Below are 17,974 nucleotides of genomic sequence, written 5' to 3'. Positions count from 1 at the left end.
GAACTGGTGGAGAAGAAAATGAAAGGCATCGAATCTAGAATTCAGCACAAGCCAAGTCACAAAGGAGCGTGTTCAGGTGCAGGTCTGAGTGGCCAGAGTGCCAAGTGATGGGAACCTGTAGAGGAATCTGAGTATTCTGAAAGCATAAGACTTAAGTTGCAGGGTTTTCTTTGTTAAGCTTCAAGCCAGCTGCTGTGATGATAAGCAGGTTGGACTAAAGTGGAGGGAAATCTAAAATGCATTCAGCTTTTTTTTGAATTGGTTCACTAAACTATGCTATGAAATATCACTGTAGCTGGTGGGCCATTTTCTAATGGAGAATTTTTTAGAGAAATAAACCTCTTAGAAAAGTAATGGGTTTTTTCTTGATAATACTGTTTCATTATTCGCATCATACTAAATTAGTATTCCTGTTCTTACTTGATAACAGAGCTAACTGAATGCGGCTCTATTTGGCTGATGTGCCCGTAATCACACAGGAGGTTCTGTCATACGAACTATGAAGTTATTCCTGAAACGTGGGAATCGCACTCCTGCTGCTAAGTTTACCATTGTGTTTTCGTCCCCGCCTCGCAGGTGTGTGTATGTGGGAGATACTGATGCACGGTGTGAAGCCCTTTCAAGGCGTGAAGAACAATGATGTGATTGGTCGCATTGAGAACGGGGAGAGGTTGCCCATGCCTCCAAACTGCCCTCCCACCCTCTACAGCCTCATGACCAAGTGCTGGGCCTACGACCCCAGCCGGCGGCCCCGCTTCACTGAGCTCAAAGCTCAGCTCAGGTAGGATGGGGGGCAGGGCTGGGGCGGGGCCGGGGGCGGGGCGGGCAGGCCTCCGCTGCTTCTCCCTGGCAGGTCCTTTTATCAGTACGGCAAACCTGTTTCTTGGGCAAACGTAATTACTTCTTTATGGATTTCTATTTGTTTATACATTGTTAGAGCCTTAAGAAGATTATGTCTTCAGGTCTTAATGAACTTCAAATTGTGATCAGGTGTCTCTGCCCTTACTGCTGACCAACGTGGCACAGCCCACAGGCTCTGCGTGGTCTAGTCCCCGCCCACTCCCCAGTCTCGCCTCACACCATCCCTTCCTCTGCTCCAGAGGCACCCGGCGCCTCTGCCTTCCCCCGCTTGCCCGCAGGGCGCTTCTCTTCAGTCTTTGGAGCCCAGCTCAGGGTTGCCTCCTGCAAGAAGCCTGCCTCATCTGCCCCACACCCAAAGAGATAGCCCCTCCTATGGTACCTCTTCAGCGCTCTGTTGTTATAGCTCAGCATCCACGTTACCTGTTCAGCTGCCGTCTTGTGACTCCTACTTCGTGCCAGACGCCATTAGACCCAAACCTCCAGCAGCCCCCAGTCCCCTGGCAGGAACACACGGACTTCTTAGTGTGCTGGGCCGCCCCACAGGGTCTGCGTAGAGCTGACCTGCTACTGGCCAGACTCAGAGGCCTCGACAGGTGGCCCTCATCCCGTCTTGCTCATTTCTGGAGGCCTGGGGCAGAGCTTAGGACCAGCACCTGGTCAGTGCTCAGTAAACACTTGTCGAACTAAAGTCTAGATTGAGACTTAATACTTTAATCAACAAGGTATTTTAGTATAATACATAACCAGCCAGCCAACGCCATGGTTTAATGTGCTGTTTCATGTTTGGAGTACTCCCCTGATTTTATTTGAGTTTTGTTATTTGCTATATTCTCGTCATTTTTCATAAAAATTACCAAATGTCAGGGTCCAAAAGCCCCCGGCAGCTCCTCTAGCCCACCCCTATCCCCCAGCGCTTGAACCCTCTCAGCCTCCCCTCCCCTCCGGCAGCGCCACCTGCCCGGCTGACGAGTTTCCTCCAAAGAGAATGTTTCTGGGAAGGAGCAGGGCCTTAGTGAGAAGTGGGAGAGATTCGTCCAGTCAGCAGCTGTTTTGCTAAGTGTCTCCTTTGTTCTAAGCTAGGTTCTGTTGGCCCAGCAGTGAGCAAAACACAGTCCTGCCCCCAGCGTCTGAAGTCCGGCCGAGGAGGTGGGGGTCGGCACCATTGGCCGCACGGTGACACCCCTGACGCTCCCCCTCCGGGCCCGCTTCCGGGGCCTCGCGCGTGACGGCCGGCCCCTCAGGTCTTTCAAGACAGCTTTCTTCAGGCTGGAGCTCTCCAGGTTCTTAATTCTCATGCAGCTTAGTTATACCTGCTGTCCCTGTTGGAGCTGGTTTTCGAACATGCTTCATTTCGTGTTTTGCTCATACATTTTTTTGTTCCTCCTTGACCTTTGCTCAGAATCTGATACATTCTGTCCATGAAACCCCCCCTCTGATACCAGTTCCACCTGCCCACCTCCCCGGCGCGTTCTTCCCCCTTACTCTGGGTATCCGCCGGCTTCTCTCCGCAGCCTCCTCCCCTCCGCTCCGTACTTCTCCTTGGTTGGTTGTCTTAACTGTTCCTGTGGCTTCGCTCCCCACCTCCGTCTGTCTTTAGCTTCAGTCCTGCCTTTTCCCACAAGTCCCAGACCTGTGTCTTCAGTTGGAGGACATCGTGTTTATCCTGAAGCAAAGCCATTACCGTCTCCTCTTGCCTGCCTCTTGCCCCTCAGCTTGTGTAGGTTACAGTGGGGCCTTTGTCTCCACCTGCCTCTGGGAGCCATCAGTAACTCCTCGCCCGCCTGTGCCAGCTGGCCAGCCGGAGCATCCTCACCTCAGGGTCTTCAGACCCACTCCCTCCTCTCAGCTCTCCTCGCCACCCCGCCCCCGGCCCGCATACTTCATCAGTCAGTCTTACCAAACATGTCGAAGTGGGAGAGTAACTCCCTTGCTCAAGACAACTTTCAGTGGGTTCCTGGCACCCCCGGTGTTAGTTTGAGGCTTCCAGAGTAGCACTTAAGGCTCCTTGAGTTACGGCCAGTGTCTTTCCATCCCTTTCTCACACTGTGGCCAAACTGACCACACGCCTCCGCCAGGAAGGCCTCCTCTGCACCTGCTGAAATCAGCCCTACTGTCTTCCTCAGCCTCTTTCCCTGCTCTGCCCGTGGGCTGTCCAGAACTCTTGCTTCTTCTGGCTGTGCCCGCCCTGTGGGCCGCAGATGGCCACATCCCGGTCCAGTCAGCTCCACAAACACTGAGCACCACGTAGCTGGGCCTGGTGCTGGTCACTGGGCAAGAGAACCCAACACTTTTCCTGCCCTCGAGGAGCTCACAGTCTAGTACGTCTCATCCCCTACTAGACTGAAGCTCCTTGAGGACAGGGATCGTCATACTCACCTCGGTGTTGCCCACACCCCCAGGCCAGGAGCTGGACCCAGTGAGGACCAGACAGCTGCTGAGTTCGTGCTTAGCTCTCACAAAACTCATGCTGACACTGGCCGGAGGACTGTTGCATTAAGGTGGAGCAGCTCCAAAAACTGTCCCAGGTGAAGGCTTAGAACTAAATATAATTATTTTATACACACGCACGTATAAAAACATCATGTACCTATTTATAGATGCTCTCTTGTGAACAATTAGTACAGATTATTGACCATTAGTTTGTTCTGTCTGTTTTGTATTAGTCAGAAATGGAGTTTAACTTTGTATTTGGAACATGTAGAACATGGCTACCAAATGAGCCAAATAAAACGTAACTTTATAATATACTAGCTGCTTGGACACCTATATGTAACAATGTATCACAAGTAATCAAACACGTTCTTTATTGAGTTTTTAAAAATGGTTATTATATCCAAGATTCTAACAAAGTAATAAATTTTGGATAGCCCTTACCCCAGGGCACCTAAAAATGTTCCCAAATCCCATTCTCCTTGTCTATCTAAAGAGAAAATGCTGCAGATAGACTCAGTTTATTGTGGGCTCCACTCATCTTTGGCTGGACCATGTCTTGCTTCTACTGTATCGTAAGTTAAGAAAAGTGGCTCTCGGTGACTCTTGTTAGGCAGAGGGTTGTACTGGGATGGGTCGGTCTCTGTGACCACAGGGCCTGTCCTCCTGCCATCCTGTGTCCTTATTCATAGATGTGCCTCATTGAGGAGAATGAGATTAACCTCTGGGCAGCCTAGTAGCAAGTGTGAGAAATTCCTCAATAAAAAATTTCTCATAACATGAGCTCTAGCATTTCATACTGTGTGACTGACAGGTTATAAGAGTGCACTAAATATTTTTTGAATGAAAAGTCATTTAATCCCTAGCTAGTCAGTTAATTCTTTGGTAGATACTGTGGCGAGGAGACCACAGTAAAACCCCTTGAGTATTTGCCCGTTTGGAGTTTATGTTCAAAGATAGCGTTTCCCAGCAGTGCTCTGTGTCATTAAGGTGTTTGTGCCATTATAGGAAAAGATGGTTAGTTTTATCTCAGGGAAACATTTTAAGTTAACGTGTGGCCTATTAAATCCCTTTTAGACAAATGAGGGTAATAAATAAAATTTTGATTTAAATTTTGTACCCTAATTTTTGTATTTTTCTAACTTTTTATTGACATGCAAAGATGTGAACCTATAAACATGCCAAGAAGTAAACAGCTCACTGAATTTTCACAAATTGGGCCCATTCCTGTAACCAGCATCTAGAACAAGAAAACAGCACTGCCTTCACCCCAGAGACCCACGAGAGGCCCCTTTTCCAATTACTGTTCCCCCTCCAGGGATAACCACTCACCATAGACTGGTTCTGCCTGGTTTTGAACTTTATGGAAACGCTGTAATGCAGTGTGTACTTTTTTGTTTATGGTTTATTTTGCTCAGCGTTTAGTTTGAGATCACCCATGTTACTCGGGTAGTTGGACTTCACTCGTTGCTGTATGTGTCCCATGTGAGTCCCATGTGAATATACCATAGTTTACCCCTTCTACTATTGGTGGAAATTCAGATGCTTTTCATCTTGGGGCTCTCAAGACTGCTGCTGTAGGGACATAACAGAAGTGTCATTGGGTGAGCATGTGTACAGGAATGTCTGGTGGATGCGTATTCAGGCGTCCGCAGGTGGGCGCGGCTTTAGCTTTATGTACTGATAGCGCCTGTTTTCCAAAGTGGATGCACCAATGCGGTGTCTCCAGCAGTGACGAAAGCTCCTGTTGCTCCAGCCATAGTTTTTTAAAACCTTTGGAAATCGATCCTTGTTTCTAAGCATGCCATTTTCACATATGAAGGGTAGGTTAGAGAAAGAAAATATAACGTAAGTGGTATGTAAACAATTTACCTGAGGTTTTCTATTCTAAAGATCACTGACTTAGTAAGTGTCTGCCTGGAAGGCCCTCTGACCCTGAGCGCTTTAGGAAGCCCTTTGGACCAAAAGCATGCTCACTAGGAGCCAGTCTCCATCCTCTGCCGTCAACCTCAGAAATTACAGCATTGAAAACCAGCACTGACTGACTGCTTTCTGCTGCCACACCTGTGCCGTGAACTTTCACACATTATTTCATCTGAATCTTCACGGTCCTGGGAGATGTAGGTAATATTGTCATCATCAGTTTACAAATGGGGAAACGGAAACTGAGGTTAGGCAGTTGAGTGCTGGGGTCACAGAGCTGGGATTCAAGGCAAGCTCATCTGAGTCCAGGACACAAGCTGTCAACTGTCACGCCCTACGCTTTGTTTGAGCCATGGCTAGACGTTAGTAAGTGCTCTGATTATGATTTCAACTAGTGGGCAAGTTGTTAATATTGTTCAGTTAAAAAAGAAAAAGAAGAAAGAAAAGGGAAAAATACTATACTGTTACAAGGAATTCCTGCAGCTGGTTCTCTTACATTTGCTTGAGTGTCAACCAGAGAAAGTCCCCCAACAGAATGGCAGTGTCTCTGGCTTCGGCACAGAGGCCCCCACCCAAGGGTTTTGATGGGTGACATAGTTTCCACGTGTTATCACTGTTTTGCTGTCACATCTTGAGTGTGTTGCATTTGGCTGCTGTGGCCCTCTGTAATCCCAGAGTTAGTGGCAAGCAGTTGTGGAAGTTTTCGGCGAGGCTGAGTCTCTCGAGGGGTACAAGCCACGCCAGTGTGCGTCGGCCGGCGTCCGCACTTGCCTGCTGTGTACTCGTCCTGTACCCGTAATACGTAGCCTTGTCTCCAGCTTGGGTCTGGGTGGAGTTGTGGATGTTGTTTGCTTGTTATTATAACCTGATATCGTCGTGTTTGCTTCTTAACTTTATCATACAAAGCTGGCCGTTGAGAAATCTCTTTGACCTAAGTTGACCTTGGGTGAGTGACTTAGCCTCCCTGGGAGAGCAGAATCACAAATCCTACCTGTCCTCTAGTTTTCAGGATTAAATAAAATCATCTAAAATGCATTTAGTTTTCATGCTCGTGATGGGTACACACACTTGTGGCTGCTCTGGTAGTAGCAGTAGAAACAAAGCTTTTTCTGAAGATCCGCAAGGGACCTGGAGGTCTTAGGTACAGAAAGTGATCAGTTACTGTTTAAAAAAAAAAAACTGGTTCTTCAAATGTGAAAAGGGTAGCTATTATTATCCAGATACCAAAATGCAAGGCACATCTTTTTGACATTTTGTAGATGTCTTATGGACATCTTGTACAGGCTTTTTTTTTTTGAGTCCTTTTTGATTCTTCATTTATCCTAGAATGTGAACTCTAGATTAAAAACTCTAGATTTCATTAATAACATGAGGTTACTTGTGCTTCTTCGCTGTGCTTTTAAAGTGGTTTTGTATCTGCTCCCCAAATTCCTTTCAAAGGTGGTGTCTAAATTCCTCCTTAGTCATCATGTCGGCATTTTCCTTCTCACTGCCGTCCTGTTGGGTCTTGGTGTCATCTAGGAGAGTAACCTGTTTCTCAGTTACCCCTGTATTTACATCTTAAAATCTTTGTTTGGTTTGGGACCTTAGTCTTCCCGGTAATAAAAAGTAAATAGTAAATCTAAATTCCATGGGAATTTAATGTAAAATTTAAATTGTTTCCACTAAAATTTATGTCATAACTGTTTCTTACCTGCGGGTTGCTCTTGCCCTTCATTGGACCCCCCCCCCCCCCGCACACAGATGTTCAGACCTTTACAGGTGCGTCTCTACTTTAGCTTCACCTCCAGAATTTGGTTTTATGTGAAGTAAACAAATTTCCAGCGAGATTTAAACTTAAATTTCATAAAAATTAGTCCTTTATACTTACATGGCTTCACAGGTCATTTTCATGTGATTACCTTACTGATTTCACAATAATTCTTAAGGGTGAGATACTGTTGCCCTTTTCACTTCAGGAACTTGAGGCTCAGAAAAACCCTATGACTTGCCTGGATTGTGCAGCTAACAAAGGGTGGATCCAAGACCCTGGGCCCTTTTCTCCGAAGTCCAGGACCACTGCTTTTCTCGGTCTCTTTACCACCGTATGCCGCCCCCCACTGAATGGGTTGCTGGCTGCCTCCACCCCCTGTACCTCCCCATGCTCTGCTCACTTCCCCTCCCTTGTCTTATTTGTAAGAGAGGACTTTGACTAGATGAAGTTCACACTTCAGCTGTAATTCACATATTTACTATTTGAAGGTTGCCCTCAGAACCCACAGTGAAATCCTCAGACTCATCCGGTAGCTGCTGTAATTCCTTCCTTTCAGTCCTGTTTCTGGCACCATTTTCCTTCTCTCTCTAGTTGTTCTTCATTCCCCTTCCCTAAATTTTGTCTCCAGGGTTATTATCCCTGAAAACATGGGGGAAGAGTGGAGTAGACATGAATGTCTGTCCTCCCCTCTGGACAGTGAAGGACCAGAGGCTGTAGGTGGCCCATCCCTCTTCAGATTACAGAGGGACATGGCGCCAAGGTTGATGCAGGGATGCAGGGAACGAGTGAAGCAGCGCTGGCTCCGTCTCAGCCCAGTCTCTGGGCACCTGAGCTTAGATGGGAGGGAGCAGCAGCCCCCGTGGCAGCGGGTCGGTTCTCAGTGAAGAGAGTTTGGCGCTGAGAAGCCACTGGCTTACCTTCTGCACCTCTTCCTCTCAACTCCCCAAATTTGCATTTTAGAAATACCTTTTGCATTATATTTTTGGTGATTGCCTCAAGTATTACATTATACATCTTTAACTTTGCACCATCTACTTAGAGTTAATAATTGTATTTCACTTAAAATGTGGAAACTTCATTTACCACCACCTTAGTCCTTTTTGTTCTAGATGTCGTGTGTATTATATTCATATATGACAGTAACCTCATAAAATAAGATTACACTTTATGTTTTTAATAGTATTCTTAGGAAAGTAAGGGGAAAATCTTTTATATTTAACCCCATACAGTGCTCTTTATTCTTCCCTAAAGATCTTTCTTCCATTTGGTTTTCCCATCTGTCTGAAGAACTTCTTTAACATTTCTTGTGGTGTGGGCCTGTTGATTAGTTTTGGGTTGTTTTTTTTTTTAATCTGAAAATGAATTGAACTTCATTACACTGGATATAGAACTCTGAGTTGACAGCATTTTTCTTTTTCTTTTTTTTCTTTCTTTCTTTCAGCACCTTAAAGCTTTCTTTCGTTATCTTCTGGCCTCTGTTATTTCTAATGAGAAGTCACTGGCCTTTTAAATTATTACTCTTCTGTATGTAAAGTGTCATTTTTTCTGGCTTCTTCCATGATTTTATCTTTGGTTTTCAGCAGTTTATAACGAGGATGTGCTTGGGTGTGGTTTTTGTTGTATTGATCATATTTGGGCTTCACTGAACCTCTTGAATCTGTAAATGTATGTCCTTGACCATTATTTCTTCAGATATTTTTTCCGCTCCATTTTCTCTCTTCTAAAACTCCAGTTCCATGTATGTTAAATCTTTTGATAGTGTCCTTCAGGTTCCAGGGGCTCTGTTCTTTTTCTGTTTTCCCCCAGTCTTTTTTCTCTAAGTTCTTCAGATTGGATAATTTTTATTGATTTATCTTCAATTTTCCTGACTCTTCTCTCATCTCCATCCCACTGATCGTCCAATCCTGTGGAGATTTTATTTCAGATATTTTATTTTTCATTAGGAATTTTCATTTGGCTCTTTTTTATACCTTTAGTTTCTCTGCTGGTGTTTCCTATCTTTTCATTAACTATGACCAAATTTTCCTTTATGTCTTTGAATATAATAATAGCTCTTCAAAGTCCTTGCTTGCTAATTACAACTTCTGAGTCACCATTGGAGTCAGCTTCCTTTAGATTTCTTTTCCTCTTGAAAATGGATTACATTTTAATGTTTATTTGTACATCAAGTGATTTTAGATTATGTTGTGGACATTGTGACTGATAGGTTGCAGAAACTCTGGATTCAGTATTATTCCTCTGAAGAGTGGTTGGTTGGTTGGTTGGTTTTAGCAGGCAGCTAACTTGGCAGGTCTCACATTGCAAACTCCCTCCATTCTGTGAGCTCGAATCCCGATTCAGCTAAGTTCAGCCTCAGCTGGGCTGCCTGGAGCCTGCCCTGTATGTGCATAGTACAGGGGTCAGCTAGTGATTCAGGCAGAATTTATACTCAGAATTTGAGGTACCCCTCCGAGGCTTTCTTCTTCCTGGGATTTCCCCCCTCACTTTCCACCAGCTGTGGTGACCCAAATTCAGTCCTCTGGCTCTTCAAACCAGTAAGACTGGGGCTGTCTTTCTGGCTAGTGGCCATTAAACTGGGGACTCACCCAGTGCCGTTCCTTTCCTCCCAGTGGCAGCTTCCTCCAGAGCCTAACTGCTTTGTGCTGTCACAGGGCTGTTTCTTCTGTCCTAGTCCATAGTTGCTGTCTGCAAGAGGATTGGTCAAATAGGAGCTTCTCGAACTTGCCAGAAATACAAAGAGGTCACCGTTCTAAAGTAAGATTTTAGTAGAAATCACTTTTTTTCAAATAATTTTGAGATGTGTAACACCATAACCAAACAGAAGTGCGTTATTTCCTGCAGTTTGAGATACGTAATAAGTAAAGAGAGATGCAGTTTTGTATTCGTGAAGCGATATGTTCGGTCTGCTGTGCGTGTTTATAAGAGAAGAAGGAGGGAGGCGTGTGCTGCAACACTGGTCACTGCCCACTGCAGAGGTGCCGTCCCAGCTTTGTCTCAAGCCTTGTTTTCTACAAAGATACCAAGGGGGGTTGTTGAAGGGTCAGCTCCATTCCTTTGTGGTGAGGCGATGTTGGGTACTTAGAAGAGATCGTGTTTCAAAGCTGGCATTCCCATGAACTTGCCAGAACAAGCCATTTCCCTCGTGGCTTTTTTGTTCATCCAGTTTCTTGCTGCTCTTTCTCTGGATGTTTTTCAAATTAGCCTAAGTAGCTATGAATCCAGACTGATTTTCTGTCCAAAGCAAATTTTGTGATGCCATCATAAAATTATTATGTTTAGGTGATCAAAGTCCAATCTTTTTTAAAAAAGTTTTTCAAGCATAGAAGAAATGTAGTTTCGAAGAAAAGAATAGTATTACTATAATCATTCTCAGGAAAAAATGCTACAGAAATGAAATACATTTAAAAAAAATAAGGCAGGTAAAAGTACAGAACTAGGTAGCATTTACTTAAAAGTCTTACTGGTTTTTTTCACCTACTTTATTTCTCCATCCTAACAGTGGATAGGACAGGCAGTATCATTCTCATTTATGAAGGAGGACACAAGTTGAAATGGGCCCAGCTGCCCAGCTCAGAAGGTGCTGCTCGTAGCTGGTGCCCTTTCTGCTGGGACAGCGGGAACAGCTGGTCACCCACTTGGACTGATCGCCCCTGTCTACTCTAAATCTTGTCCGTGTTGGAGATTTTCTTCTGAATCTTAGCTTGGTACTGGAAACGAAGACGCTATTAGACCACTTTATTGCTCTCCATGAAAATACCTTAGAAGTAAGATCACATCTTGTTGCTCCAGAACGGAAATTTAAGGAGCCCTCTCCATCAGCTTGCGGAGCCCGGGAGACCAGGTTCCACAGGGAGTGCCACAGGCCGGGCAAGGGCAACGCGTGCTTGCAAGTTTTTTTGTCCTTTACTGTGTGAATTGATTACTTTGATGACTTTTTCTCCTAAAGTGAGGGAAGTAGTGATAAAAAATAAAACTAACGTTAAATAAATACTCCTTTCCCCTCTTCCCAGTTCTCTTCCTAGATGGGGCTCGTGGATAAACAAAGAATGATTCTTACATGTTCTAACGTTTGTTAAATGAAAAGTCTTATGAGCTCTTATAGTTTTTTCTCTGGTGAGTTTGAGACTTAGAAACCACCATCCCAGGAAGAAGCATGAGGGCTCATTGCCAGTTCACATTAGGCAGCTACAAGCTTTCAAACAGAATGTATTGCTACTAAAAATACTTGGACTTTGGGAAAATATGTTTAAATTTGACCTCCTTGACACTCTGCACATTCCAGTGTTTTGCTCTGGGTTCCTCAGCAGCTGTAAAGAGGAAAGTTCAGAACTGTCTCCATGGGCACTCTTACACCATCTATGGAAGAGCCTTCCCATCGTAAAAACAGATACTCCAGGAGTTATTTATGTTCTGCACTACTGTGAGCAACAAGTTATGCTTTCTCCACAGCGTTTTGACGTGTTAGTTTTTGGTATGATACTGAGGAACTCGCTTCCCGGTTACCCCTGCGTTCCGTGTTCAGTGGTAGCAGGTGATGAAGGGCCGAGAGGGAGGCTTCAGACAGTGAATCAGTGGGTCAGAGGACAGTGAGTGTGGGCGGAGGGTCAGGGCAGGTGGAGCCCAAGAGGGTCTCCTTATGCAAGGGCCCTCCCATGACCTATCTGGAGGTGTTTGTGGGGAGCAGTAACCTTCAGGTCAGGGTGGCCCAGTTCACAAAACAGCCCATGTGAAATAAATTGCCTTCGTGAGACCTATTTAAAATAAGTCCCATTGCCTTAAAGAACCCGTCACGCTTGGCCTCCTCATAGCTTGCCTTTGTTTTAATGATTTGAAGAAGTTAGAAATAAGGACGATTTTTTTTACTTGATTTTTTTCCTGATTGTTATGGACTTTTCAGTTGTTTAAAACTACGCAATTTTTGGAAATTCTGACTTGGAGTCTGTTACTTGTTTTGAGGGCCAGGTGATTGAGAGCGGGGCGCTGAGAAGCTCCTAATCGGAGGCAGCCCTCTCTCAGGCCAGGGGTCTGTCTGAACCCCTGCTCCCAGCGGCCACCCTCCCGGCAGCCTGCACCCGTCCCCTGTGAGGCATGGGGAGGTGGTGACCGGTCTTCCTCACCAGCCAGTGCACGTGCTCGGCTGATGGTGGCTTCGCTCTCCTGTCATCACTAAGGCAGACTGTGGTCCGGGGTCTGTGCTAGTTCTGGGCGCGTGGAAAGCGGCAGCTCTCAGCCCATTGTGGGCAAAGGCCAAGCAAACAGGCTGTCGCACGCACTTGACCTGTGAATCGTGGGACCTGGGGCCAGGTTCCCAACAGCGCTGGCTCAGCGTGCATCTGGCCAGCCTCGAGGGTGCCGCCAGAGCCTGCACTGTTGTTAAAATGTTGTGCTATTCACTCAGCCATGACCGTCTAGACGGAGTGAGAAGAAAAACGAAATCATATTTTGAGGAGGGGGTTGCTTTTCTTTAAAGTGCTAATGTGGTCATGGAGGGAAACGTTCCCTTTCCTTAAAAAACAAAACAAAACAAAACTCCCATCTGTAGTAAGGGCTTGCTGACTCAGGGCAGTTACGAGTTGAATTCTGTGTGTCCTCTGCTGCTGTAAATTGCATGAGTGCAGCTGCGTGAGAAACAGCCTGCCCTCGCCTCCAGGCAGCAGGAATGTCTCCTGGAAACAGTCGAGCCGAGCCGGATTCCCAGATTAGAAAGAAAGGCTCTGGGGCCACTGACCTCACTCTCTCATGAGCTGCTGGCGCTGGGAGGTTCTCTGCTGCCCTCCACCAGGAAGCTGGGACTGGGAAGCCCCAGGACGCGGCGGCGGGGCGGCGGGCGGGCGGGCAGCAGAGGGCGGTGGCCGCTCCCGCGATGGCCCAGAGCCCAGGTGCGGAGCCCTGAGCGGCCCGGCGGGTAAGTAGCCGCGTGACCCGGTGTGGAGCTGCCAGTTTCAAGCCGGCAGGAGTTTCAGAAGTGCTTGTAGATACTGTTGCATTTCCTTCCTTCCTGATGAGGCAAAGTGCTGGTTAAAGTGAAAGTTGGTAGGAGGTCGTGAGCAGTGTGGGGAGCGTTGGGCCGCATGGCTGTTTGGTCGGTTGTTGTGCTGCTGTGGTGGCACTGTGAGGGCTGGGTCTGTGCTGTGTGGAGCGCTGCTCGGGATTTGCTCGGGGGAACTCTGCTGCTTAAAGGAAACTGGCGTTCAGACCATCCATCCTGGCCCCCCGTTGGTTTCCCAGCTCCTCCTTGTGTTGCCAGCTGCCCTTCCCTTACCTGAGGCTGTGCCCCTTGCATCAAGGCCATTCTGGAATCCTTTTGTGAAGTTAGAAACCCGATCCTCTTTCCCGCGGGGCTACTCGGGTCGTCAGGGTGGGGTCTGGTGTGTGCGAGCTCCCCCCCGTGTCAGCTCTCCTTACATACTGTGTTGTCTCTCTAGCACAATCCTGGAGGAAGAGAAGGTCCAGCAAGAAGAACGGATGAGGATGGAGTCCAGAAGGCAGGTCACAGTGTCCTGGGACTCTGGAGGGTCCGACGAAGCACCACCCAAGGTAGCAAAGGCCCCCAGCCCGTCTGGCATCATGCCTGCTAACTTGTGCGGTTTATGCTGTAGGCAGCAGCTGCCTGTGGGGAGAAAACCAAATAGCGGGTTATTCTAAGAGGAATCACTGCAACTTCTGTTCCTTGTTCGCCCCGCCGCATACCACCCCAACGTGCACCCGGTTCCCTAATTTGCGTTGCAGCTCTGAGCTGTTCGAAATCATGAGTGATTGGATTAGGCCTGACCTTCCAATCCCCCCCACCCCCCGCCACCGCCCCCATCATCAGACTTAACTGAGCACGCCCTGCTCGGGGAGGTTTCTCTCTGCTGGTGTCAGGGACCTTCCTGATGACCAGACAGACTATAACCAAGCTGAGAATGCTTTACGTTTTGCTTTATTTTGAAAGGAGTCAGCTTCCACCTGACCCGGTCCTTTTGGGTTTGGTTTGGTTTGGTTTTGCTGAGAACCTGGTGCACATTTTCTGCCTTTCCTCATCTGTGGCGGTGGCTGGGTTGTCAGCGTGGGGAGGTCTGCCAGCAGCACCCCAGCCCTGCCCTGCGTCCTCCTGGCCTTCCGCAGGCGGCCAGAGCCTTCCCCTCTTGTTCAGCTGGGCTGGAGCTGGACACAGTTGGCCCTTAAACACTCTCCTCAGATCAGGATTCTTTGTTCTCCTTTTGCTTTTGACAGGATAGTATTTTCACACAGTGGCTTACTTGCCATGAATAATCCAGTTCAGATCATTTTCTGGATGGTAAATAGATGATAGGCTTTTTTGCAGTTAATAGTTACCTGCTACTTGATATTTGATTAGCTAAAAATATATTACAGGAACTATGACAATTCCTTACTTCATTGTCTTTTTGAAAAATGTTCAGAAATCTGTTCACAAAAAGTGCTATTTAAATATTGTACCCATTTTTTTTATCATGATGCCTGAAATCTGTTTTCTCGGCCATTGTTTTAAACTATTACAGTAAATATTATTACACATTGAAAGTGAACACAGGTGACTGACCCTGTTCCTCAGAATTTTAGAGATGAAGGGTTCTGTAGTCTGGCTTCCTCCACCAGTGGGAAAACTGAGGCCCAGAGAAGGAGGAGGGCCTGTGGTCCGTTCTGTCGGTGTTACTATGGGCTGGTTCGTGCTGAGACCACAACGTTTCTCTGTCTCTCCTCGTGTTACAACAACGACGTCCCGAGCTACCCCCTGAAAAGCTGTGCACCCCAGCATCTGCGGCCTCCACCTTGTACACGGGTGTGCCCGTTTCCTCACTGACTACTGTGGAAGGGTGCAGCACCGGAGAGCCTTGAAGTTAATTTCTCAGGCCTGGAAACCAGGTGGATCTGTTCACAGGTGGCTCTGATGACCAGGTGGATTATCTGCCTGTTCCCAGCCTCACTTTCCTCATCTGTGAAGTGAGGGTACTAGTGTTCCCCACCTCTTAGGGGTGTTGTGAAGACCAAATGAGATAATGCATTCACAGCACTTTTTTTAGTCACAGGAGTGTAAGGAGCTCTACATAGTTGGTGATTGGCACAAATGATGTGCCAATGCTGTGCACAGCTTTCCCCTAAAACTCACAGAATTAACCCTTTCCATCCAAACATGATTACGTATCTCAATCTGTATGATTTTTAATAATTTTCATGTGGCTGAGTTTTGAAGGCTGTGATATTAAGTTCATGGGCGGAGATGGAGTGGTTAGGCTTCTTTGTTTACAGAGCAAAGGTGAGTTCTGCTTAAATTTTTAAATATCCTCACATTTCTTTCTTTAGGATGTTTTCAACGTGTATATTTTAAGGCTCTTTTCTGTAGTCAGAGATGGTTCTACCCTTCAGAGTGGGTCAGCAGACTATACCCCACTGCCTGTTTCTGTTGATGAACATTTTATTGCATGAACTGCCCCCTTGGCTTGTGTGTTGTCCATGGCTGGGTACCCCCTACACAGACGGACTTGAGTGGTTCCGTTACAGTATGGCTCAAAAAGATGAAAATATTTACTCTTTGGGAATTCCCCGGCGGTCCAGTGGTTAGGACTTTCCCCTAACTGAGAACTGAGAACCCCCTTGGCTTTCACTGCTGAGGGTGCAGGTTCAATCCCTGGTCAGGGAACTAAGATCCCACAAGCTGCACGGCGCAACCAAATAAATAAAATATTTACTCTTTGATCCCGAATTAAAAGGTTGGCAGCCCCCAGATTTTAAAAAAAAATTTTTTTAATTAATTTATTTTTGGCTGCATTGGTCTTCGTTGCTGTGTGCGGGCTTTCTCTAGTTGTGGCGAGCAGGGGCTACTCTTCCTTGCGGTGTGCAGGCTTTACATTGCGGTGGCTTCTCTTGTTGTGGAGCACGGACTCTAGGCGCACGGGCTTCAGTAGATGCGGCATGTGGGCTCAGTAGTTGTGACTTGCAGGCTCTAGAGCGCAGGCTCAGTAGTTGTGGCGCACGGGCTTAGTTGCTCCGCGGCACGTGGGATCTTCCCGGACAAGGGCTCAAACCCGTGTCGCCTGCATTGGCAGGTGGATTCTTAACCACTGCGCCACCAGGGAAGTCCCCAGATTAAAATTTTAATGGATAGAGGGAATTCCCTGGCAGTCCAGTGGTTAGGACTCAGGTCTTCCATTGCCAAGGGCCCAGGCTCAATCTCTGGTCAGGGAACTGAGACCCCACTAAGATCCCACAAGCTGCGCAGTGTGGCCAAAAAAAAAAAAAAAAAAAATTTAATGGGTAGAAGATCACCTACATTAGTATATATATGCAGATGCTCGATGTTTTCATTTCTAATAATGTAAATATTGGTAGATATATTCCAGATAAGTAAAGGCTTGTGGAGTCCTCAGTAATTTCTGAGAACGTAAAGGCGTCCTGAGAATAGCTGCCTCAGCATAGTGTTTCTCAGCCCTGATCAGATCCAGCATTCCATTTATATAAAAAAATATTTTATAATGCCCCGTTTACTAATCCTGAAATAAAATACATAGGTTATAAAATGACTTAATAATTTCAAGATACCAACACAGCCAAGAGACTGCGAACTGTACAAGAGAAATAAAAGTAACTTCTAATAGCATTATGCACACACCTGTATAAAATACTCGGGTATAATTACACTGGGAGGTGCGGTGGAGGAGCCAGGTGCCCACACCTGTGTGTGGTAGGCTCGCCCTGGATACAGCAGCTATACACGCAGACCCTGCAGCCACAACTGACTGTGGATCTCATTCGTCTTGATGATGTGATTTTCTAGAAGGGTGAAGAATCTTGGTAAAGTTCAAACGAAACAAAGTGAAATTGTCCATCAGTATTCACAGTAGTTGCTCTTCTGGAAAGTTCAGTGTCTGATAAACTATGCAAAATACCATTTGTGTTTGTATGTCAGACGGAGTTGGTTCTCGGTTCAGACTACGGGGCTCCTTGCTGTTGTTTTACCTGTGTAAGGTGGAGAAAGACCTGAACGTGGCACAGGCCCTGCTGTGCAGCCCCGCTGTCCCTCCCACCTGCCTGCCACCCTCAGTGCCGGGCCCTGCAGGCAGCAGGAGCGCCCTCTCGGTACCCTGGGCCCCCATCGGGGGCACTGCCATCCAGCTGAGGACCACGAGTGTGGGTTGGGTTTTCCTTTTTCTTCTTCCTCACTTGGGAGGCTTTCGACAAAAACTCCCCCAGCTCCATCGTTTGCTTCATGAAAATCCAAGTTTCTGTCTTTGAGGAGGAGATGCAATCAGCCTGCTAAACCTTGTACTTAATAGCAGGTGACACGTCTGGATACCTCAGCCCAGCTCAGCTCAGCTCATTCGATCTTTGTGGCAGCCCTGTCCCCACCTCATTCTTGAAGGCACAGTGGGCAAGTTGCCCCGGCCCGGCAGTGGCCATTTCCTGGCCTGCCCTCTTGGCCGCCACGCTGAGTCCGTACTTGTAGAGAAGGAAAACAGAACTGTTAGCAGTACGTCCGTGCTCTCCGCAGCGGGTGGCTAACAGAGTTCCATTTTGTGGTATTCTTGGTGCAGTAGTTTCGTCTTCTGTAAGACATGTTTTCATATTTTTATCTGTTATCTTTATTCTGAAATGGAACCTTACAAGTGTTACCGTTTGCTACCCATGTAAGTATTTGAGCCACTGGAGGATGTTCTGTGGAGATTTTGCCGTCTTTGATCTTTCCTTTTGTAATTCCCCTTTTCTTTGGTGAGTCACAGTGTGCTTGTCATAGAGTAGCAGCACAGCACAGCAGACTCTGGAGGCGGGCAGTTCTGCCATTACCAGCTGTGCAGCCTGTTTGCATCACCTGACCTCTCTGAGCCTCTGTTTTATCCTCTGTAAAATGAGGTGATAATACTTCCTTGTACCATTGCTCTCAGACTTCTCAGATTGTACATACGACACCTAGCTCTACACGTAGGACACATTGAGTAAAAGTTTTGTATTTTGGTTTTTTTTTTTTGAGTAAAAGTTTTTATTTTTGCCTGTGTTACTTAACCTGCCACC

At 46.7% G+C, this 17,974-nt stretch overlaps 1 protein-coding gene across 33 annotated transcripts in view; it reads left to right on the top strand.

Annotated features, from left to right (window-relative positions):
* PTK2 (protein tyrosine kinase 2) overlaps window positions 1-17,974 on the top strand; it is a 253,025-nt gene that overhangs the window by 201,895 nt on the left and 33,156 nt on the right. For 30 of the 33 annotated variants that reach the window (XM_049700354.1, XM_049700344.1, XM_049700341.1 and 27 more), the window contains 2 exons: window positions 577-781; window positions 13,393-13,504. In XM_049700354.1, coding sequence (XP_049556311.1) covers window positions 577-781; window positions 13,393-13,504 — 317 coding nt within the window. The other 3 variants (XM_049700363.1, XM_049700361.1, XM_049700362.1) reach the window with 3 other exon arrangements.

The sequence above is a fragment of the Orcinus orca genome, chromosome 17 (assembly GCF_937001465.1).
Source record: "Orcinus orca chromosome 17, mOrcOrc1.1, whole genome shotgun sequence".
NCBI lineage: Eukaryota > Metazoa > Chordata > Mammalia > Artiodactyla > Delphinidae > Orcinus > Orcinus orca.
This window is presented reverse-complemented; position numbering and strand designations above follow the sequence as displayed.